We start from the raw sequence: 27,631 nt of genomic DNA on the forward strand, positions 1-27,631 counted from the left end.
GAGATCATATCCCCCCTTATGTATTATACATGGAGATCATATCCCCCCTTATGTATTATACATGGAGATCATATCCCCCCTTATGTATTATAAATGGAGATCATACCCCCCTTATGTATTATACATGGAGATCATATCCCCCCCTTATGTATTATACATGGAGATCATATCCCCCTTATGTATTATACATGGAGATCATATCCCCCTTATGTATTATACATGGAGATCATATCCCCCCTTATGTATTATACATGGAGATCATATCCCCCTTATGTATTATACATGGAGATCATATCCCCCCTTATGTATTATACATGGAGATCATATCCCCCCTTATGTATTATCTTATGTATTATACATGGAGATCATATCCCCCTTATGAATTATACATGGAGATCATAAACCCTTATGTATTATACATGGAGATCATATCCCCCTTATGTATTATACATGGAGATCATATCCCCCCTTATGTATTATACATGCAGATCATATCCCCCCTTATGTATTATACATGGAGATCATATCCCCCCTTATGTATTATACATGGAGATCATATCCCCCCTTATGTATTATACATGGAGATTATATCCCCCCTTATGTATTATACATGGAGATCATATCCCCCTTATGTATTATACATGGTGATCATATCCCCCTTATGTATTATACATGGAGATCATATCCCCCCTTATGTATTATACATGGAGATCATATCCCCCCTTATGTATTATACATGGAGATCATATCCCCCCTTATGTATTATACATGGTGATCATATCCCCCCTAATGTATTATACATGGAGATCATATCCCCCTTATGTATTATACATGGAGATCATATCCCCCCTTATGTATTATACATGGTGATCATATCCCCCTTATGTATTATACATGGAGATCATATCCCCCCTTATGTATTATACATGGAAATCATATCCCCCCTTATGTATTATACATGGCGATCATATCCCCCTTATGTGTTATACATGGAGATCATATCCCCCTTATGTATTATACATGGAGATCATATCCCGCCTTATGTATTATACATGGAGATCATATCCCCCTTATGTATTATACATGGAGATCATATCCCCCCTTATGTATATTACATGGAGATCATATCCCCCCTTATGTATTATACATGGAGATCATATCCCCCATTATGTATTATACATGGAGATCATATCCCCCTTATGTATTATACATGGAGATCATATCCCCCCTTATGTATTATACATGGAGATCATATCCCCCTTATGTATTATACATGGAGATCATATCCCCCCTTATGTATTATACATGGAGATCATATCCCCCCTTATGTATTATACATGGAGATCATATCCCGCCTTATGTATTATACATGGAGAACATATCCCCCCTTATGTATTATACATGGAGATCATATCCCCCTTATGTATTATACATGGAGATCATACCCCCCCTTATGTATTATACATGGAGATCATATCCCGCCTTATGTATTAAACATGGAGATCATATCCCCCCTTATGTATTATACATGGAGATCATATCCCGCCTTATGTTTTATACATGGAGATCATATCCCCCTTATGTATTATACATGGAGATCACATCCCCCCTTATGTATTATACATGGAGATGATATCCCCCCTTATGTATTATACATGAAGATCATATCCCCCATTATGTATTATACATGGAGATCATATCCCCCTTATGTATTATACATGGAGATCATATCCCCCCTTATGTATTATACATGGAGATCATATCCCCCCTTATGTATTATACATGGAGATCATATCCCCCCTTATGTTTTATACATGGAGATCATATCCCCCCTTATGTATTATACATGGAGATCATATCCCCCCTTATGTATTATACATGGAGATCATATCCCCCCTTATGTATTATACATGGAGATCATATCCCCCCTTATGTATTATACATGGAGATCATATCCCCCTATGTATTATACATGGAGATCATATCCCCCCTTATGTATTATACATGGAGATCATATCCCCCCTTATGTATTATACATGGAGATCATATCCCCCCTTATGTATTATACATGGAGATCATATCCCGCCTTATGTATTATACATGGAGAACATATCCCCCCTTATGTATTATACATGGAGATCATATCCCGCCTTATGTATTATACATGGAGATCATATCCCCCCTTATGTATTATACATGGAGATCATATCCCGCCTTATGTATTATACATGGAGATCATATCCCCCTTATGTATTATACATGGAGATCATATCCCCCCTTATGTATTATACATGGAGATCATATCCCCCCTTATGTATTATACATGGTGATCATATCCCCCCTTATGTATTATACATGGAGATCATATCCCCCTTATGTATTATACATGGTGATCATATCCCCCCTTATGTATTATACATGGAGATCATATCCCCCTTATGTATTATACATGGTGATCATATCCCCCCTTATGTATTATACATGGAGATCATATCCCCCTTATGTATTATACATGGAGATCATATCCCCCTTATGTATTATACATGGAGATCATATCCCCCCTTATGTATTATACATGGAGATCATATCCCCCCTTATGTATTATACATGGAGATCGTATCCCCCTTATGTATTATACATGGAGATCATATCCCCCTTATGTATTATACATGGAGATCATATCCCCCCTTATGTATTATACATGGAGATCATATCCCCCCCTTATGTATTATACATGGAGATCATATCCCCCCTTATGTATTATACATGGAGATCATATCCCCCTTATGTATTATACATGGAGATCATATTCCCCCTTATGTATTATACATGGAGATCATATCCCCCCCTTATGTATTATACATGGAGATCATATCCCCCCTTATGTATTATACATGGAGATCATATCCCCCTTATGTATTATACATGAAGATCATATCCCCCTTATGTATTATACATGGAGATCATATCCCCCCTTTATGTATTATACATGGAGATCATATCCCCCCTTATGTATTATACATGGAGATTGTATCCCCCTTATGTATTATACATGGAGATCATATCCCCCCCTTATTTATTATACATGGAGATCATATCCCCCCTTATGTATTATACATGGAGATCATATCCCCCCTTATGTATTATACATGGAGATCATATCCCCCCCTTATGTATTATACATGGAGATCATATCCCTCCTTATGTATTATACATGGAGATCATATCCCCCCCTTATGTATTATACATGGAGATCATATCCCACTTATGTATTATACATGGAGATCATATCCCCCCTTATGTATTATATATGGAGATCATATCCCCTCTTATGTATTATACATGGAGATCATACCCCCCCCCCCCTTATGTATTATACATGGAGATCATATCCCCCCCCCTTATGTATTATACATGGTGATCACATCCCCCCTTATGTATTATACATGGAGATCATATCCCACTTATGTATTATACATGGAGATCATATCCCCCCTTATGTATTATACATGGTGATCATATCCCCCTTATGTATTATACATGGAGATCATATCCCCCTTATGTATTATACATGGAGATCATATCCCCCCTTATGTATTATACATGGTGATCACATCCCCCCTTATGTATAATACATGGAGATCATATCCCCCCCTTATGTATTATACATGGAGATCATATCCCCCCTTATGTATTATACATGGAGATCATATCCCCCTTATGTATTATACATGGAGATCATATCCCCCCTTTATGTATTATACATGGAGATCATATCCCCCCTTATGTATTATACATGGAGATCATATCCCCTCTTATGTATTATACATGGAGATCATACCCCCTCCCCCCCCCCCTTATGTATTATACATGGAGATCATATCCCCCCCCTTATGTATTATACATGGTGATCACATCCCCCCTTATGTATTATACATGGAGATCATATCCCACTTATGTATTATACATGGAGATCATATCCCACTTATGTATTATACATGGAGATCATATCCCCCCTTATGTATTATACATGGTGATCATATCCCCCTTATGTATTATACATGGAGATCATATCCCCCTTATGTATTATACATGGAGATCATATCCCCCCTTATGTATTATACATGGAGATCATATCCCCCCCTTATGTATTATACATGGGGATCATATCCCCCCTTATGTATTATACATGGAGATCATATCCCCCCTTATGTATTATACATGGAGATCATATCCCCCTTATGTATTATACATGGAGATCATATCCCTCCCTTATGTATTATACATGGAGATCATATCCCCCTTATGTATTATACATGGAGATCATATCCCCCCTTTATGTATTATACATGGAGATCATATCCCCCCTTATGTATTATACATGGAGATTGTATCCCCCTTATGTATTATACATGGAGATCATATCCCCCCCTTATTTATTATACATGGAGATCATATCCCCCCTTATGTATTATACATGGAGATCATATCCCCCCTTATGTATTATACATGGAGATCATATCCCCCCTTATGTATTATACATGGAGATCATATCCCCCCTTATGTATTATACATGGAGATCATATCCCCCCCTTATGTATTATACATGGAGATCATATCCCCCTTATGTATTATACATGGAGATCATATCCCCCTTATGTATTATACATGGTGATCATATCCCCCTTATGTATTATACATGGAGATCATATCCCCCCTTATGTATTATACATGGAAATCATATCCCCCCTTATGTATTATACATGGCGATCATATCCCCCCTTATGTATTATACATGGAGATCATATCCCCCCCTTATGTGTTATACATGGAGATCATATCCTCCCTTATGTATTATACATGGAGATCATATCCCCCCTTATGTATTATACATGGAGATCATATCCCCCCTTATGTATTATAAATGGAGATCATACCCCCCTTATGTATTATACATGGAGATCATATCCCCCCCTTATGTATTATACATGGAGATCATATCCCCCTTATGTATTATACATGGAGATCATATCCCCCTTATGTATTATACATGGAGATCATATCCCCCCTTATGTATTATACATGGAGATCATATCCCCCTTATGTATTATACATGGAGATCATATCCCCCCTTATATATTATACATGGAGATCATATCCCCCCTTATGTATTATCTTATGTATTATACATGGAGACCATATCCCCCTTATGAATTATACATAGAGATCATATCCCCCCTTATGTATTATACATGGAGATCATATCCCCCTTATGTATTATACATGGAGATCATATCCCCCCTTATGTATTATACATGCAGATCATATCCCCCCTTATGTATTATACATGGAGATCATATCCCCCCTTATGTATTATACATGGAGATCATATCCCCCCTTATGTATTATACATGGAGATTATATCCCCCCTTATGTATTATACATGGAGATCATATCCCCCTTATGTATTATACATGGTGATCATATCCCCCTTATGTATTATACATGGAGATCATATCCCCCCTTATGTATTATACATGGAGATCATATCCCCCCTTATGTATTATACATGGAGATCATATCCCCCCTTATGTATTATACATGGTGATCATATCCCCCCTAATGTATTATACATGGAGATCATATCCCCCTTATGTATTATACATGGAGATCATATCCCCCCTTATGTATTATACATGGTGATCATATCCCCCTTATGTATTATACATGGAGATCATATCCCCCCTTATGTATTATACATGGAAATCATATCCCCCCTTATGTATTATACATGGCGATCATATCCCCCTTATGTGTTATACATGGAGATCATATCCCCCTTATGTATTATACATGGAGATCATATCCCGCCTTATGTATTATACATGGAGATCATATCCCCCTTATGTATTATACATGGAGATCATATCCCCCCTTATGTATATTACATGGAGATCATATCCCCCCTTATGTATTATACATGGAGATCATATCCCCCATTATGTATTATACATGGAGATCATATCCCCCTTATGTATTATACATGGAGATCATATCCCCCCTTATGTATTATACATGGAGATCATATCCACCTTATGTATTATACATGGAGATCATATCCCCCCTTATGTATTATACATGGAGATCATATCCCCCCTTATGTATTATACATGGAGATCATATCCCGCCTTATGTATTATACATGGAGAACATATCCCCCCTTATGTATTATACATGGAGATCATATCCCCCTTATGTATTATACATGGAGATCATACCCCCCCTTATGTATTATACATGGAGATCATATCCCCCTTATGTATTATACATGGAGATCATATCCCCCTTATGTATTATACATGGAGATCATATCCCCCCTTATGTATTATACATGGAGATCATATCCCCCCTTATGTTTTATACATGGAGATCATATCCCCCCTTATGTATTATACATGGAGATCATATCCCCCCTTATGTATTATACATGGAGATCATATCCCCCCTTATGTATTATACAAGGAGATCATATCCCCCCTTATGTATTATACATGGAGATCATATCCCCCTATGTATTATACATGGAGATCATATCCCCCCTTATGTATTATACATGGAGATCATATCCCCCCTTATGTATTATACATGGAGATCATATCCCCCCTTATGTATTATACATGGAGATCATATCCCGCCTTATGTATTATACATGGAGAACATATCCCCCCTTATGTATTATACATGGAGATCATATCCCGCCTTATGTATTATACATGGAGATCATATCCCCCCTTATGTATTATACATGGAGATCATATCCCGCCTTATGAATTATACATGGAGATCATATCCCCCTTATGTATTATACATGGAGATCATATCCCCCCTTATGTATTATACATGGAGATCATATCCCCCCTTATGTATTATACATGGTGATCATATCCCCCCTTATGTATTATACATGGAGATCATATCCCCCTTATGTATTATACATGGTGATCATATCCCCCCTTATGTATTATACATAGAGATCATATCCCCCTTATGTATTATACATGGAGATCATATCCCCCTTATGTATTATACATGGAGATCATATCCCCCTTATGTATTATACATGGAGATCATATCCCCCCTTATGTATTATACATGGAGATCATATCCCCCCTTATGTATTATACATGGAGATCGTATCCCCCTTATGTATTATACATGGAGATCATATCCCCCTTATGTATTATACATGGAGATCATATCCCCCCTTATGTATTATACATGGAGATCATATCCCCCCCTTATGTATTATACATGGAGATCATATCCCCCCTTATGTATTATACATGGAGATCATATCCCCCTTATGTATTATACATGGAGATCATATTCCCCCTTATGTATTATACATGGAGATCATATCCCCCCCTTATGTATTATACATGGAGATCATATCCCCCCTTATGTATTATACATGGAGATCATATCCCCCTTATGTATTATACATGGAGATCATATCCCCCTTATGTATTATACATGGAGATCATATCCCCCCTTTATGTATTATACATGGAGATCATATCCCCCCTTATGTATTATACATGGAGATTGTATCCCCCTTATGTATTATACATGGAGATCATATCCCCCCCTTATTTATTATACATGGAGATCATATCCCCCCTTATGTATTATACATGGAGATCATATCCCCCCTTATGTATTATACATGGAGATCATATCCCCCCCTTATGTATTATACATGGAGATCATATCCCTCCTTATGTATTATACATGGAGATCATATCCCCCCCTTATGTATTATACATGGAGATCATATCCCACTTATGTATTATACATGGAGATCATATCCCCCCTTATGTATTATACATGGAGATCATATCCCCTCTTATGTATTATACATGGAAATCATACCCCCTCCCCCCCCCTTATGTATTATACATGAAGATCATATCCCCCTCCCTTATGTATTATACATGGTGATCACATCCCCCCTTATGTATTATACATGGAGATCATATCCCACTTATGTATTATACATGGAGATCATATCCCCCCTTATGTATTATACATGGTGATCATATCCCCCTTATGTATTATACATGGAGATCATATCCCCCTTATGTATTATACATGGAGATCATATCCCCCCTTATATATTATACATGGTGATCACATCCCCCCTTATGTATTATACATGGAGATCATATCCCCCCCTTATGTATTATACATGGAGATCATATCCCCCCTTATGTATTATACATGGAGATCATATCCCCCTTATGTATTATACATGGAGATCATATCCCCCCTTTATGTATTATACATGGAGATCATATCCCCCCTTATGTATTATACATGGAGATCATATCCCCTCTTATGTATTATACATGGAGATCATACCCCCTCCCCCCCCCTTTTGTATTATACATGGAGATCATATCCCCCCCCCCTTATGTATTATACATGGTGATCACATCCCCCCTTATGTATTATACATGGAGATCATATCCCACTTATGTATTATACATGGTGATCATATCCCCCTTATGTATTATACATGGAGATCATATCCCCCTTATGTATTATACATGGAGATCATATCCCCCCTTATGTATTATACATGGAGATCATATCCCCCCTTATGTATTATACATGGAGATCATATCCCCCCTTATGTATTATACATGGAGATCATATCCCCCCTTATGTATTATACATGGAGATCATATCCCCCTTATGTATTATACATGGAGATCATATCCCTCCCTTATGTATTATACATGGAGATCATATCCCCCTTATGTATTATACATGGAGATCATATCCCCCCTTTATGTATTATACATGGAGATCATATCCCCCCTTATGTATTATACATGGAGATTGTATCCCCCTTATGTATTATACATGGAGATCATATCCCCCCCTTATTTATTATACATGGAGATCATATCCCCCCTTATGTATTATACATGGAGATCATATCCCCCCCTTATGTATTATACATGGAGATCATATCCCTCCTTATGTATTATACATGGAGATCATATCCCCCCTTATGTATTATACATGGAGATCATATCCCACTTATGTATTATACATGGAGATCATATCCCCTCTTATGTATTATACATGGAGATCATACCCCCCCCCCCCCCCTTATGTATTATACATGGAGATCATATCCCCCCCCTTATGTATTATACATGGTGATCACATCCCCCCTTATGTATTATACATGGAGATCATATCCCACCTATGTATTATACATGGAGATCATATCCCCCCTTATGTATTATACATGGTGATCATATCCCCCTTATGTATTATACATGGAGATCATATCCCCCTTATGTATTATACATGGAGATCATATCCCCCCTTATGTATTATACATGGTGATCACATCCCCCCTTATGTATTATACATGGAGATCATATCCCCCTTATGTATTATACATGGAGATCATATCCCCCCTTATGTATTATACATGGAGATCATATCCCCCTATGTATTATACATGGAGATCATATCCCCCCTTATGTATTATACATGGAGATCATATCCCCCCCTTATGTATTATACATGGAGATCATATCCCCCCTTATGTATTATACATGGAGATCATATCGCCCTTATGTATTATACATGGAGATCATATCCCCCCTTATGTATTATACATGGAGATCATATCCCCCCCTTATGTATTATACATGGAGATCATATCCCCCCTTATGTATTATACATGGAGATCATATCCCCCTTATGTATTATACATGGAGATCATATCCCCCTTATGTATTATACATGGAGATCATATCCCCCCTTATGTATTATACATGGAGATCATATCCCCCCTTATGTATTATACATGGAGATCGTATCCCCCTTATGTATTATACATGGAGATCATATCCCCCTTATGTATTATACATGGAGTTCATATCCCCCCTTATGTATTATACATGGAGATCATATCCCCCCTTATGTATTATACATGGAGATCATATCCCCCCTTATGTATTATACATGGTGATCATATCCCCCTTATGTATTATACATGGAGATCATATCCCCCCTTATGTATTATACATGGAGATCATATCCCCCCTTATGTATTATACATGGAGATCATATCCCCCACTTATGTATTATACATGGAGATCATATCCCCCCTTATGTATTATACATGGAGATCATATCCCCCCTTATGTATTATCTTATGTATTATACATGGAGATCATAAACCCTTATGTATTATACATGGAGATCATATCCCCCTTATGTATTATACATGGAGATCATATCCCCCCTTATGTATTATACATGCAGATCATATCCCCCTTATGTATTATACATGGAGATCATATCCCCCCTTATGTATTATACATGGAGATCATATCCCCCCTTATGTATTATACATGGAGATTATATCCCCCCTTATGTATTATACATGGAGATCATATCCCCCTTATGTATTATACATGGTGATCATATCCCCCTTATGTATTATACATGGAGATCATATCCCCCCTTATGTATTATACATGGAGATCATATCCCCCCTTATGTATTATACATGGAGATCATATCCCCCCTAATGTATTATACATGGAGATCATATCCCCCTTATGTATTATACATGGAGATCATATCCCCCCTTATGTATTATACATGGTGATCATATCCCCCTTATGTATTATACATGGAGATCATATCCCCCCTTATGTATTATACATGGAAATCATATCCCCCCTTATGTATTATACATGGCGATCATATCCCCCCTTATGTATTATACATGGAGATCATATCCCATCAGACTGTCACCTTCCCTCCTCACCTTCAGGCGCTCCCTGAAAACCCACCTCTTCAGGGAAGCCTACCCCACCCTCACCTAACAGCCGCTGCCCTTCCCTCCTCCTTCCACTCCATCCCCCACAGCCATTTCCTCCTGTACCTCTACCCCCTCCCTCCTAGATTGTAAGCTCGAAAGAGTAGGGCCCTCTTACCCAATGTGTGCTGTTTGATGTTACTGTACTATTTCATGTATTGTCCCCCCTCTATTGTACAGCGCTGAGCAAACCCTTTGGCGCTATATAAACTCGACAAATAAATAAATAAATAAATAAATATCCCCCCCTTATGTGTTATACATGGAGATCATATCCTCCCTTATGTATTATACATGGAGATCATATCCCCCCTTATGTATTATACATGGAGATCATATCCCCCCTTATGTATTATCAATGGAGATCATACCCCCCTTATGTATTATACATGGAGATCATATCCCCCCCTTATGTATTATACATGGAGATCATATCCCCCTTATGTATTATACATGGAGATCATATCCCCCTTATGTATTATACATGGAGATCATATCCCCCCTTATGTATTATACATGGAGATCATATCCCCCTTATGTATTATACATGGAGATCATATCCCCCCTTATGTATTATACATGGAGATCATATACCCCCTTATGTATTATCTTATGTATTATACATGGAGATCATATCCCCCTTATGAATTATACATGGAGATCATAAACCCTTATGTATTATACATGGAGATCATATCCCCCTTATGTATTATACATGGAGATCATATCCCCCCTTATGTATTATACATGCAGATCATATCCCCCCTTATGTATTATACATGGAGATCATATCCCCCCTTATGTATTATACATGGAGATCATATCCCCCCTTATGTATTATACATGGAGATTATATCCCCCCTTATGTATTATACAAGGAGATCATATCCCCCTTATGTATTATACATGGTGATCATATCCCCCTTATGTATTATACATGGAGATCATATCCCCCCTTATGTATTATACATGGAGATCATATCCCCCTTATGTATTATACATGGAGATCATATCCCCCCTTATGTATTATACATGGAGATCATATCCCCCCTTATGTATTATACATGGAGATCGTATCCCCCTTATGTATTATACATGGAGATCATATCCCCCTTATGTATTATACATGGAGTTCATATCCCCCCTTATGTATTATACATGGAGATCATATCCCCCCTTATGTATTATACATGGAGATCATATCCCCCCTTATGTATTATACATGGTGATCATATCCCCCTTATGTATTATACATGGAGATCATATCCCCCCTTATGTATTATACATGGAGATCATATCCCCCCTTATGTATTATACATGGAGATCATATCCCCCACTTATGTATTATACATGGAGATCATATCCCCCCTTATGTATTATACATGGAGATCATATCCCCCCTTATGTATTATCTTATGTATTATACATGGAGATCATAAACCCTTATGTATTATACATGGAGATCATATCCCCCTTATGTATTATACATGGAGATCATATCCCCCCTTATGTATTATACATGCAGATCATATCCCCCTTATGTATTATACATGGAGATCATATCCCCCCTTATGTATTATACATGGAGATCATATCCCCCCTTATGTATTATACATGGAGATTATATCCCCCCTTATGTATTATACATGGAGATCATATCCCCCTTATGTATTATACATGGTGATCATATCCCCCTTATGTATTATACATGGAGATCATATCCCCCCTTATGTATTATACATGGAGATCATATCCCCCCTTATGTATTATACATGGAGATCATATCCCCCCTAATGTATTATACATGGAGATCATATCCCCCTTATGTATTATACATGGAGATCATATCCCCCCTTATGTATTATACATGGTGATCATATCCCCCTTATGTATTATACATGGAGATCATATCCCCCCTTATGTATTATACATGGAAATCATATCCCCCCTTATGTATTATACATGGCGATCATATCCCCCCTTATGTATTATACATGGAGATCATATCCCCCCCTTATGTGTTATACATGGAGATCATATCCTCCCTTATGTATTATACATGGAGATCATATCCCCCCTTATGTATTATACATGGAGATCATATCCCCCCTTATGTATTATCAATGGAGATCATACCCCCCTTATGTATTATACATGGAGATCATATCCCCCCCTTATGTATTATACATGGAGATCATATCCCCCTTATGTATTATACATGGAGATCATATCCCCCTTATGTATTTTACATGGAGATCATATCCCCCCTTATGTATTATACATGGAGATCATATCCCCCTTATGTATTATACATGGAGATCATATCCCCCCTTATGTATTATACATGGAGATCATATCCCCCCTTATGTATTATCTTATGTATTATACATGGAGATCATATCCCCCTTATGAATTATACATGGAGATCATAAACCCTTATGTATTATACATGGAGATCATATCCCCCTTATGTATTATACATGGAGATCATATCCCCCCTTATGTATTATACATGCAGATCATATCCCCCCTTATGTATTATACATGGAGATCATATCCCCCCTTATGTATTATACATGGAGATCATATCCCCCCTTATGTATTATACATGGAGATTATATCCCCCCTTATGTATTATACAAGGAGATCATATCCCCCTTATGTATTATACATGGTGATCATATCCCCCTTATGTATTATACATGGAGATCATATCCCCCCTTATGTATTATACATGGAGATCATATCCCCCCTTATGTATTATACATGGAGATCATATCCCCCCTTATGTATTATACATGGTGATCATATCCCCCCTAATGTATTATACATGGAGATCATATCCCCCCTTATGTATTATACATGGTGATCATATCCCCCTTATGTATTATACATGGAGATCATATCCCCCCTTATGTATTATACATGGAAATCATATCCCCCCTTATGTATTATACATGGCGATCATATCCCCCTTATGTGTTATACATGGAGATCATATCCCCCTTATGTATTATACATGGAGATCATATCCCGCCTTATGTATTATACATGGAGATCATATCCCCCTTATGTATTATACATGGAGATCATATCCCCCCTTATGTATATTACATGGAGATCATATCCCCCCTTATGTATTATACATGGAGTTCATATCCCCCATTATGTATTATACATGGAGATCATATCCCCCTTATGTATTATACATGGAGATCATATCCCCCCTTATGTATTATACATGGAGATCATATCCCCCTTATGTATTATACATGGAGATCATATCCCCCCTTATGTATTATACATGGAGATCATATCCCCCCTTATGTATTATACATGGAGATCATATCCCGCCTTATGTATTATACATGGAGAACATATCCCCCCTTATGTATTATACATGGAGATCATATCCCCCTTATGTATTATACATGGAGATCATACCCCCCCTTATGTATTATACATGGAGATCATATCCCGCCTTATGTATTATACATGGAGATCATATCCCCCCTTATGTATTATACATGGAGATCATATCCCGCCTTATGTTTTATACATGGAGATCATATCCCCCTTATGTATTATACATGGAGATCATATCCCCCCTTATGTATTATACATGGAGATGATATCCCCCCTTATGTATTATACATGGAGATCATATCCCCCCTTATGTATTATACATGGAGATCATATCCCCCTTATGTATTATACATGGAGATCATATCCCCCCTTATGTATTATACATGGAGATCATATCCCCCCTTATGTATTATACATGGAGATCATATCCCCCCTTATGTATTATACATGGAGATCATATACCCCCTTATGTTTTATACATGGAGATCATATCCCCCCTTATGTATTATACATGGAGATCATATCCCCCCTTATGTATTATACATGGAGATCATATCCCCCCTTATGTATTATACATGGAGATCATATCCCCCCTTATGTATTATACATGGAGATCATATCCCCCTATGTATTATACATGGAGATCATATCCCCCCTTATGTATTATACATGGAGATCATATCCCCCCTTATGTATTATACATGGAGATCATATCCCCCCTTATGTATTATACATGGAGATCATATCCCGCCTTATGTATTATACATGGAGAACATATCCCCCCTTATGTATTATACATGGAGATCATATCCCGCCTTATGTATTATACATGGAGATCATATCCCCCTTATGTATTATACATGGAGATCATATCCCGCCTTATGTATTATACATGGAGATCATATCCCCCTTATGTATTATACATGGAGATCATATCCCCCCTTATGTATTATACATGGAGATCATATCCCCCCTTATGTATTAAACATGGTGATCATATCCCCCCTTATGTATTATACATGGAGATCATATCCCCCTTATGTATTATACATGGTGATCATATCCCCCCTTATGTATTATACATAGAGATCATATCCCCCCTTATGTATTATACATGGAGATCATATCCCCCTTATGTATTATACATGGAGATCATATCCCCCCCTTATGTATTATACATGGAGATCATATCCCCCCTTATGTATTATACATGGAGATCGTATCCCCCTTATGTATTATACATGGAGATCATATCCCCCTTATGTATTATACATGGAGATCATATCCCCCCTTATGTATTATACATGGAGATCATATCCCCCCTTATGTATTATACATGGAGATCATATCCCCCCTTATGTATTATACATGGTGATCATATCCCCCCTTATGTATTATACATGGAGATCATATCCCCCCTTATGTATTATACATGGAGATCATATCCCCCCTTATGTATTATACATGGAGATCATATCCCCCCTTATGTATTATACATGGAGATCATATCCCCCCCTTATGTATTATACATGGAGATCATATCCCCCCTTATGTATTATACATGGAGATCATATCCCCCCTTATGTATTATCTTATGTATTATACATGGAGATCATAAACCCTTATGTATTATACATGGAGATCATATCCCCCTTATGTATTATACATGGAGATCATATCCCCCCTTATGTATTATACATGCAGATCATATCCCCCTTATGTATTATACATGGAGATCATATCCCCCCTTATGTATTATACATGGAGATCATATCCCCCCTTATGTATTATACATGGAGATCATATCCCCCCTAATGTATTATACATGGAGATCATATCCCCCTTATGTATTATACATGGAGATCATATCCCCCCTTATGTATTATACATGGTGATCATATCCCCCTTATGTATTATACATGGAGATCATATCCCCCCTTATGTATTATACATGGAAATCATATCCCCCCTTATGTATTATACATGGCGATCATATCCCCCCTTATGTATTATACATGGAGATCATATCCCCCCCTTATGTGTTATACATGGAGATCATATCCTCCCTTATGTATTATACATGGAGATCATATCCCCCCTTATGTATTATACATGGAGATCATATCCCCCCTTATGTATTATAAATGGAGATCATACCCCCCTTATGTATTATACATGGAGATCATATCCCCCCCTTATGTATTATACATGGAGATCATATCCCCCTTATGTATTATACATGGAGATCATATCCCCCTTATTTATTATACATGGAGATCATATCCCCCCTTATGTATTATACATGGAGATCATATCCCCCTTATGTATTATACATGGAGATCATATCCCCCCTTATGTATTATACATGGAGATCATATCCCCCCTTATGTATTATACATGGAGATCATATCCCCCCTTGTGTATTATCTTATGTATTATACATGGAGATCATATCCCCCTTATGAATTATACATGGAGATCATAAACCCTTATGTATTATACATGGAGATCATATCCCCCTTATGTATTATACATGGAAATCATATCCCCCCTTATGTATTATACATGCAGATCATATCCCCCCTTATGTATTATACATGGAGATCATATCCCCCCTTATGTATTATACATGGAGATCATATCCCCCCTTATGTATTATACATGGAGATTATATCCCCCCTTATGTATTATACATGGAGATCATATCCCCCTTATGTATTATACATGGTGATCATATCCCCCTTATGTATTATACATGGAGATCATATCCCCCCTTATGTATTATACATGGAGATCATATCCCCCCTTATGTATTATACATGGAGATCATATCCCCCCTTATGTATTATACATGGTGATCATATCCCCCCTAATGTATTATACATGGAGATCATATCCCCCTTATGTATTATACATGGAGATCATATCCCCCCTTATGTATTATACATGGTGATCATATCCCCCTTATGTATTATACATGGAGATCATATCCCCCCTTATGTATTATACATGGAAATCATATCCCCCCTTATGTATTATACATGGCGATCATATCCCCCTTATGTGTTATACATGGAGATCATATCCCCCTTATGTATTATACATGGAGATCATATCCCGCCTTATGTATTATACATGGAGATCATATCCCCCTTATGTATTATACATGGAGATCATATCCCCCTTTATGTATTATACATGGAGATCATATCCCCCATTATGTATTATACATGGAGATCATATCCCCCTTATGTATTATACATGGAGATCATATCCCCCCTTATGTATTATACATGGAGATCATATCCCCCTTATGTATTATACATGGAGATCATATCCCCCCTTATGTATTATACATGGAGATCATATCCCCCCTTATGTATTATACATGGAGATCATATCCCGCCTTATGTATTATACATGGAGAACATATCCCCCCTTATGTATTATACATGGAGATCATATCCCCCTTATGTATTATACATGGAGATCATACCCCCCCTTATGTATTATACATGGAGATCATATCCCGCCTTATGTATTATACATGGAGATAAAATCCCCCCTTATGTATTATACATGGAGATCATATCCCGCCTTATGTTTTATACATGGAGATCATATCCCCCTTATGTATTATACATGGAGATCATATCCCCCCTTATGTATTATACATGGAGATGATATCCCCCCTTATGTATTATACATGGAGATCATATCCCCCATTATGTATTATACATGGAGATCATATCCCCCTTATGTATTATACATGGAGATCATATCCCCCCTTATGTATTATACATGGAGATCATATCCCCCCTTATGTATTATACATGGAGATCATATCCCCCCTTATGTTTTATACATGGAGATCATATCCCCCCTTATGTATTATACATGGAGATCATATCCCCCCTTATGTATTATACATGGAGATCATATCCCCCCTTATGTATTATACATGGAGATCATATCCCCCCTTATGTATTATACATGGAGATCATATCCCCCCTTATGTATTATACATGGAGATCATATCCCCCCTTATGTTTTATACATGGAGATCATATCCCCCCTTATGTATTATACATGGAGATCATATCCCCCCTTATGTATTATACATGGAGATCATATCCCCCCTTATGTATTATACATGGAGATCATATCCCCCTTTATGTATTATACATGGAGATCATATCCCCCTATGTATTATACAAGGAGATCATATCCCCTCTTATGTATTATACATGGAGATCATATCCCCCCTTATGTATTATACATGGAGATCATATCCCCCCTTATGTATTATACATGGAGATCATATCCCGCCTTATGTATTATACATGGAGAACATATCCCCCCTTATGTATTATACATGGAGATCATATCCCGCCTTATGTATTATACATGGAGATCATATCCCCCCTTATGTATTATACATGGAGATCATATCCCGCCTTATGTATTATACATGGAGATCATATCCCCCTTATGTATTATACATGGAGATCATATCCCCCTTATGTATTATACATGGAGATCATATCCCCCCTTATGTATTATACATGGTGATCATATCCCCCCTTATGTATTATACATGGAGATCATATCCCCCTTATGTATTATACATGGTGATCATATCCCCCCTTATGTATTATACATAGAGATCATATCCCCCCTTATGTATTATACATGGAGATCATATCCCCCTTATGTATTATACATGGAGATCATATCCCCCTTATGTATTATACATGGAGATCATATCCCCCCTTATGTATTATACATGGAGATCATATCCCCCCTTATGTAGTATACATGGTGATCTTATCCCCTCTTGTCTCTTCTCAAGAGAGAATAAGTTCGGTTCAGCTATTTTTTCCTCATAGCTAATGAGCTAGTTATGCTCACATTTTGTTGTGATCTACTCTGCTTTATTTTTTTAAATACCAATTTTTTGGGGGGAGGAAAGCAGCACATTCACTATATTGTCAAAAGTATTGGGCCAGGCCTCCAAATCATGTGATTCAGGTGCTCCAATCCTCTCCAAATCATGTGATGCAGGTGCTCCAATCCCCTCCAAATCATGTGATTCAGGTGTTCCAATCCCCTCCATGGACACAGGTGTATACAATCATCCCCTAGGCATGCAGACTGCTTCTACAAACATTGGTGAAAGAATGGGTCGCTCTCAGGAGCTCAGTAACTCCAAGCGTGGTCCCGTGATAGGTGGCCACCTGGGCAATAAGTCCATCCATGACATTTCCTGGCTACTGAATATTCCACGCTCAACTGTTAGTGGGATTATAACAAAGTGGCAGCAACTGGGAACAACAGCCACTCAGCCACCAAGTGGTAGGCCACGTCACATGACAGGGCGGGGTCAGCACATGCTGAAGTGCACAGTGCACAGAAGTCATCAACTGTCTGCAGAGTCAATATCTAAAGACCTCCAAATTTGGTGTGGCCTTCAGATGAGCCCAACAACAGTGCGTAGAGAGCTTCATGGAATGGGTTTCCATGGCCGAGCAGCTGCATCCAAGCCTTACATCACCAAGTGCACTGCAAAGCGTTGGATGCTGTGGTGTAAAGTACGCCGCCACTGGACTCTAGGGCAGTGGAGATTTGTTCTCTGGAGTGACCAATCACACTTCTGTGTCTGGCAATCTGATGGACGTGTCTGGGTTTGGCAGTTTCCAAGAGAACAGTACTTGCCTGACTGCATTGTTTCAAGCGTAAAGTTTTGTGGAGGGGGGATTATGGGGTGGGGTTGTTTTTCAGGCAGGCGGCCAAATACTTTTGACAATATAGTGTATATCACATTTTTGACACCTACCCCCACGTTCCCCTATATATCACAATTATTTTCCGTAGTTATCTTAAAAATAAATTAATACTAGTAATGGGCATAGGAACAAAATGAGAGATGGCAATGGTTTTCTTTATGTGAATATTTTATTTATAATCTTGTAAAAAGAAAAAAAAGTAAAAGCTTAAGAGTGGAGGGCATGATGCATTATAGTTAGAGATGAGCGAATTTCTCAAAAATTCGATTCGGCTGATTCGGCGAATTCCAGTGTGAAATTCGATTCGATGCGAATTTCTTCGCTACGAAGATGACTTATAAAAAGGGTTTCTAGGCTTCAGAGAGCCTTTAAATTAGTGCAGAACACTGTACCTTTAATTTAAATGCCCTTGGAGATGAGGAAAGAGAAGGAGAAGGAGAAGGAGAAGGATGAGAAGAAGGAGAAGGAGAAGGATGAGAAGAAGGAGAAGGAGAAGGATGAGAAGAAGGAGAAGGAGAAGGATGAGAAGAAGGAGAAGGAGAAGGATGAGAAGAAGGAGAAGGAGAAGAATGAGGAGAAGGAGAAGGATGAGAAGAAGGAGAAGGATGAGAAGAAGGAGAAGGATGAGAAGAAGGAGAAGGATGAGAAGAAGGAGAAGGAGAAGGATGAGAAGATGGAGAAGGAGAAGGATGAGAAGAAGGAGAAGGAGAAGGATGAGAAGAAGGAGAAGGAGAAGGATGAGAAGATGGAGAAGGAGAAGGATGAGAAGAAGGAGAAGGAGAAGGATGAGAAGAAGGAGAAGGAGAAGGATGAGAAGAAGGAGAAGGAGAAGGATGAGAAGAAGGAGAAGGATGAGAAGAAGGAGAAGGAGAAGGATGAGAAGAAGGAGAAGGAGAAGGATGAGAAGAAGGAGAAGGAGAAGGATGAGAAGAAGGAGAAGGAGAAGGATGAGAAGAAGGAGAAGGATGAGAAGAAGGAGAAGGAGAAGGATGAGAAGAAGAAGGAGAAGGATGAGAAGAAGGATGAGAAGAAGGATGAGAAGAAGGATGAGAAGAAGGAGAAGGATGAGAAGAAGGACAGTTCTGTGACAGTTTCTGTCTATTTCTGACAGTTCTGGGACATTCACTCCATACAGCTGTTTCAACCGCTGTATGGAGGGAATGTCATGGAACTGTCAGAGTCCCAGAACTGTCATTAATAGTCTATTTCTGACAGTTCCATGACATTCCCTCCATACAGCGGTTGAAACAGCTGTATGGAGTGATTGTCCCAGAACTGTCATAAATAGTCTATTTCTGACAGTTCTGGGACATTCACTCCATACAGCTGTTTCAACCGCTGTATGGAGGGAATGTCATGGAACTGTCAGAGTCCCAGAACTGTCATTAATAGTCTATTTCTGACAGTTCCATGACATTCCCTCCATACAGCGGTTGAAACAGCTGTATGGAGTGAATGTCCCAGAACTGTCAGAAATAGACTATTTATGACAGTTCTGGGACATTCACTCCATACAGCGGTTGAAACATTGTATCTATTTTTTTCCATAAATGACATTCTGCAGATACACTTAGAGGAGCGCTGCAGATACACTTTTTGCCGGCTTGGAATTATTCTTATTTTCATCCTACTTCTTCTTTTTCTTCTTATGAGGATGAGGATGAAGAAGAAGAAGTAGGATGAAAATAAGATTAATTCCAAGCCGGCAAAAAGTGTATCTGCAGCGCTCCTCTAAGTGTATTTGCAGAATGTCATTTATGGAAAAAAATAGATACAATGTTTCAACCGCTGTATGGAAGGACAGTCCCAGAACTGTCAGAAATAGTCTATTTCTGACAGTTCTGGGACATTCACTCCATACAGCTGTTTCAACCGCTGTATGGAGGGAATGTCATGGAACTGTCAGAAATAGACTATTAATGACAGTTCTGGGACTGTCCTTCCATACAGCGGTTGAAACATTGTATGTATTTGTTTCCATAAATGGATCCATTTATGGAAACAAATAGATACAATGTTTCAACCGCTGTATGGAAGGACAGTCCCAGAACTGTCATTAATAGTCTATTTCTGACAGTTCCATGACATTCCCTCCATACAGCGGTTGAAACAGCTGTATGGAGTGAATGTCCCAGAACTGTCAGAAATAGACTATTTCTGACAGTTCTGGGACAATCACTCCATACAGCTGTTTCAACCGCTGTATGGAGGGAATGTCATGGAACTGTCAGAAATAGACTATTAATGACAGTTCTGGGACTGTCCTTCCATACAGCGGTTGAAACATTGTATCTATTTGTTTCCATAAATGGATCCATTTATGGAAACAAATACATACAATGTTTCAACCGCTGTATGGAAGGACAGTCCCAGAACTGTCATAAATAGTCTATTTCTGACAGTTCTGGGACATTCACTCCATACAGCTGTTTCAACCGCTGTATGGAGGGAATGTCATAGAACTGTCAGAAATAGACTATTAATGACAGTTCTGGGACTGTCCTTCCATACAGCGGTTGAAACATTGTATCTATTTGTTTCCATAAATGGATCCATTTATGGAAACAAATAGATACAATGTTTCAACCGCTGTATGGAAGGACAGTCCCAGAACTGTCATTAATAGTCTATTTCTGAAACAGCTGTATGGAGTGAATGTCCCAGAACTGTCAGAAATAGACTATTTCTGACAGTTCTGGGACTGTCCTTCCATACAGCGGTTGAAACATTGTATCTATTTTTTTCCATAAATGACATTCTGCAAATACACTTAGAGGAGCGCTGCAGATACACTTTTTGCCGGCTTGGAATTAATCTTATTTTCATCCTACTTCTTCTTCTTCATCCTCATCCTCATAAGAAGAAAAAGAAGAAGTAGGATGAAAATAAGAATAATTCCAAGCCGGCAAAAAGTGTATCTGCAGCGCTCCTCTAAGTGTATCTGCAGAATGTCATTTATGGAAAAAAATAGATACAATGTTTCAACCGCTGTATGGAGTGAATGTCCCAGAACTGTCAGAAATAGTCTATTTCTGACAGTTCTGGGACATTCACTCCATACAGCTGTTTCAACCGCTGTATGGAGGGAATGTCATAGAACTGTCAGAAATAGACTATTAATGACAGTTCTGGGACTGTCCTTCCATACAGCGGTTGAAACATTGTATCTATTTGTTTCCATAAATGGATCCATTTATGGAAACAAATAGATACAATGTTTCAACCGCTGTATGGAAGGACAGTCCCAGAACTGTCATTAATAGTCTATTTCTGACAGTTCTATGACATTCCCTCCATACAGCGGTTGAAACAGCTGTATGGAGTGAATGTCCCAGAACTGTCAGAAATAGACTATTTCTGACAGTTCTGGGACATTCCCTCCATACAGCGGTTTCCGGCAAAAAGTGTATGTGCAGAGTTCCTCTATTCTGCAGATACACTTAGAGGAGCTCTGCAGATACACTTAGAGGAGCTCTGCACATACACTTTTTGCCGGCTTGGAATTATTCTTATTTTCATCCTACTTCTTCTTCTTCTTCTTCTTCTTCTTCATCCTCATCCTCATCCTCTTCTTCTTCTTCTGAGGATGAGGATGAGGATGAAGAAGAAGAAGAAGAAGAAGTAGGATGAAAATAAGATTAATTCCAAGCCGGCAAAAAGTGTATGTGCAGAGCTCCTCTAAGTGTATCTGCAGAATAGAGGAACTCTGCACATACACTTTTTGCCGGCTTGCAATTATTCTTATTTTCATCCTACTTCTTCTTCTTCTTCTTCTTCTTCATCCTCTTCTTCTTCTTCTGAGGATGAGGATAAAGAAGAAGAAGAAGAAGAAGAAGTAGGATGAAAATAAGATTAATTCCAAACAGGCAAAAAGTGTATGTGCAGAGCTCCTCTAAGTGTATCTGCAGAATAGAGGAACTCTGCACATACACTTTTTGCCGGCTTGGAATTATTCTTATTTTCATCCTACTGCTTCTTCTTCTTCTTCATCCTCATCCTCATCCTCAGAAGAAGAGGATGAGGATGAGGATGAAGAAGAAGAAGAAGAAGAAGAAGTAGGATGAAAAGAAGAATAATTCCAAGCCGGCAAAAAGTGTATGTGCAGAGTTCCTCTATTTCTGACAGTTCTCTCACAGCTTCTTCACATGAACAGTGGTTGAAACATCTGTATCCTAAATATAAACTAATAGATACAATGTTTCAACCGCTAAACATGTGTTCCTTCTGTCAGAGAACTGTCAGAAATAGCGGAGCTCACTGCAGGGACACTTTTGCCGGCTGATCGGGAAATGTTCGATTCGCGCACCCGAAGTAGGCAAAATTTCGGTTTCGCCGCGAATCGAATATTTCCTGAAATTCGACTCGAATTCCGGTTCGCCTGGTTCGATTCGCTCATCTCTAATTATAGTTATAAGAAAATTCATAGAAATTGTGATTTTATTAAAAAAATTAGTTTGAGAACTAAGGATTTCATCTTTATTAGGCATCTCTCAGAAAGTACAATTACCGGAAAAAAAAACTATTTCTATGAATGGAGTAGGCAATAACAAATGTTTATTGAATAAAGTTAATATACTGTGAAACTAAAAAAATGTACAACATTTTTTTCAGAGAATCAGACAAACATCCCAAGCCAATTTTCTACAGAGGCTCCTTCTACAACAGCAGTTACAAATCTCAACTGTACATTGAAAGGTAAGCATTAGATCCGATGTGCTCAACCTTTTGACTTTCCTGGATCACATTGGAAGAAGAGGGATTGTCTTGGACAAAAAACCACTAATAATAAGGAGAGCAGATGAGCAGAAAAAGTTGGGCAGATCCCAACTTACCGATCACTGACATAGATAATGTATTTATGTGAAGTAATACAACTTCAATTGTTTGCAATATTTTTAATTATGTATTTATTACCGATACTTATATATCGTTGTCAATTTTACTCAGAGCTTTACACATATTTATAACACATTCACATCAGTCCCTAACCCTCAAGGGGCGTACAATCTAAGGTCCCTAACTCACATTCATACATACACATACTAGGACCAATTTAGACAGGAACCAATTAACCCACCAGCATGTCTTTGGATATAAAAGTAAGAGGGAGCAACATAAAACAAGCACGATATTTGACACTGTTTTTTATAAACTCACACATACAGTCTATCTATCTATCTATCTATCTATCTATCTATCTATCTATCTATTATCTATCTATCATCTATCTATCTATTATCTATCTATCTATCTATCTATCTATCTATCTATCTATCTATCTAATATCTATCTATCTATCTATCTATCTATCTATCTATCTATCATCTATCTATTATCTATCTATCTATCTATCTATCTATCTATCTATCTATCTATTATCTATCTATCTATCTATCTATCTATCTATCTATCTATCTATCATCTATCTATTATCTATCTATCTATCTATCTATCTATCTATCTATCTATCTATTATCTATCTATCTATCTATCTATCTATCTATCTATCTATTATCTATCTATCTATCTATCTATCTATTATCTATCTATCTATCTATCTATCTATCTATCTATCTATCTATTATCTATCTATTATCTATCTATCTATCTATCGATTATCTATCTATCTATCTATCTATCTATCTATCTATCTATCTATCTATTATCTATCTATCTATCTATCTATCTATCTATCTATCTATCTATCATCTATCTATCTATCTATCTATTATCTATCTATCTATCTATCTATCTATCTATCTATCTATTATCTATCTATCTATCTATCTATCTATTTATTATCTATCTATCTATCTATCTATCTATCTATCTATTATCTATCTATCTATCTATCTATCTATTATCTATCTATCTATCTATCTATCTATCTATCTATCTATCTATCTATTATCTATCTATCTATTATCTATCTATCTATCCATCTATCCATCTATCTATCTATTATCTATCTATCTATCTATCTATCTACCTATCTATCTATCTATCTATCTATCTATCTATCTATCTATTTATCTATCTATCATCTATCTATCTATCTATCTATCTATCTATCTATCAGCTATCTATTATCTATCTATCTATCTATCTATCTATCTATCTATCCATTATCTATCTATCTATCTATCTATCTATCTATCTATCTATCTATTATCTATCTATCTATCTATCTATCTATCTATCTATCTATCTATATCTACATATCATCTGTCTGTCTATCAATCTGGTTGGATGAATGAAGTAGCAATTCTCAATTAATTCTCAAGGTTCTCATCAGATCAGATCATCAGAGGAGAGAAAGCCGTTTCACAGGTCTGGGGATTTGAAATGACTGTGGCTTCCTCTGCTCTCTTTTTAGGGATGACATTAAGGGCTAGATGGCTTCTGGTTGGTCAGCACCAATACTGAAAAAAAATAACAATATCAACTGAAAGAACATACAGCGATATAAAAAAAAGTAAATAACAAGCCAATGGGCAGAGGAACCAAATAAAATATCAAGACATTCAATCTTAACCTCCCTGGCGGTATTCCCAAGTGTAGCTCAGGGTAAAGTTTCAGCATCACAAGCGGTAACCCCCCCCCCCCCGAGCTACACTTGGGAATACACTGCAGCGTTGCTCCGGGATCTGTTCTTCACTTACCTTGTCCTGTGCTCCCGCGATGTCCCTCCTGCAGTGTCCCCGGCAATGTCCTCCAGCCAATGCCGGCATCTGTCTTCCGGGTTCCATCCCCTGCAACGTCGGGACGTAGGGGGGACTGAATGGCAGGAAATTTGAAAATGACAAAAAGTGACATTCACTAAATACACTAAAATCACATAGTATAACATTCCTGTATCAAACCATTTCACATACATGTTGTCCCGAGTGCTTTGTCCGGTGCCCTGCCTGCATTTTTACTGTTCTTTCTGCCTGGAAACTGAGAAACGTCCATGGCGTCCAAAAAGCGTCCCTTTAGGTCAGACGCGGTTTTAGACCGGCTAGAGAACAGCGATAGTAAATCAGAACCACTTGCAGAATTGAGTGATAATGATTGGTGGGGGAAATTCGTCATCAGACACTGAAAACAACTCTGAGAAACTGAGAAACGTCCATGGCGTCCAAAAAGTGTCCCTTTAGGTCAAAAGCGGTTTTAGACCGGCTAGAGAACAGCGATAGTAAATCAGAACCACTTGCAGAATTGAGTGATAATGATTCGTGGGGGAAATTCGTCATCAGACACTGAAAACAATTCTGCGACTGAGCTCAGTGATGCGCGAACTTGGCGCTCTATTTCAAATTTCAGTGTTTTTGGTTTGATTATATTATTGAATTAAATTTATTAATATATTATTATTTTTTATGATTATTTATTCAATTATAATTTATGATTTCGTATTTCAAGTTTTATCATACCCAGAATGTTTACTAGAGTCTTGTTCGGACAGATTTAAGTGAGTCATTCCTAAAAATTACAAGCCTACAATATACAACACCAAATTTCCATGCAAAATAATGGTATCGCTTTCAGCACCAAAAATCTGAAATAATCATACTGCCAGGGA

The 27,631-nt window shown here is 37.6% G+C and overlaps 1 protein-coding gene across 1 annotated transcript in view; it reads left to right on the forward strand.

Annotated features, from left to right (window-relative positions):
- Positions 1-27,631, forward strand: part of LOC149459559 (uromodulin-like) — an 81,225-nt gene that overhangs the window by 43,571 nt on the left and 10,023 nt on the right. Inside the window, 1 exon segment of the mRNA XM_089680964.1 lies at positions 24,679-24,762. Coding sequence (XP_089537090.1) covers positions 24,679-24,762 — 84 coding nt within the window.

The sequence above is a fragment of the Staurois parvus genome, unplaced genomic scaffold, assembly GCF_062004578.1.
Source record: "Staurois parvus isolate SC_StPar_1 unplaced genomic scaffold, SC_StPar_1.0 ptg000254l, whole genome shotgun sequence".
Taxonomy (NCBI): Eukaryota; Metazoa; Chordata; class Amphibia; order Anura; family Ranidae; genus Staurois; species Staurois parvus.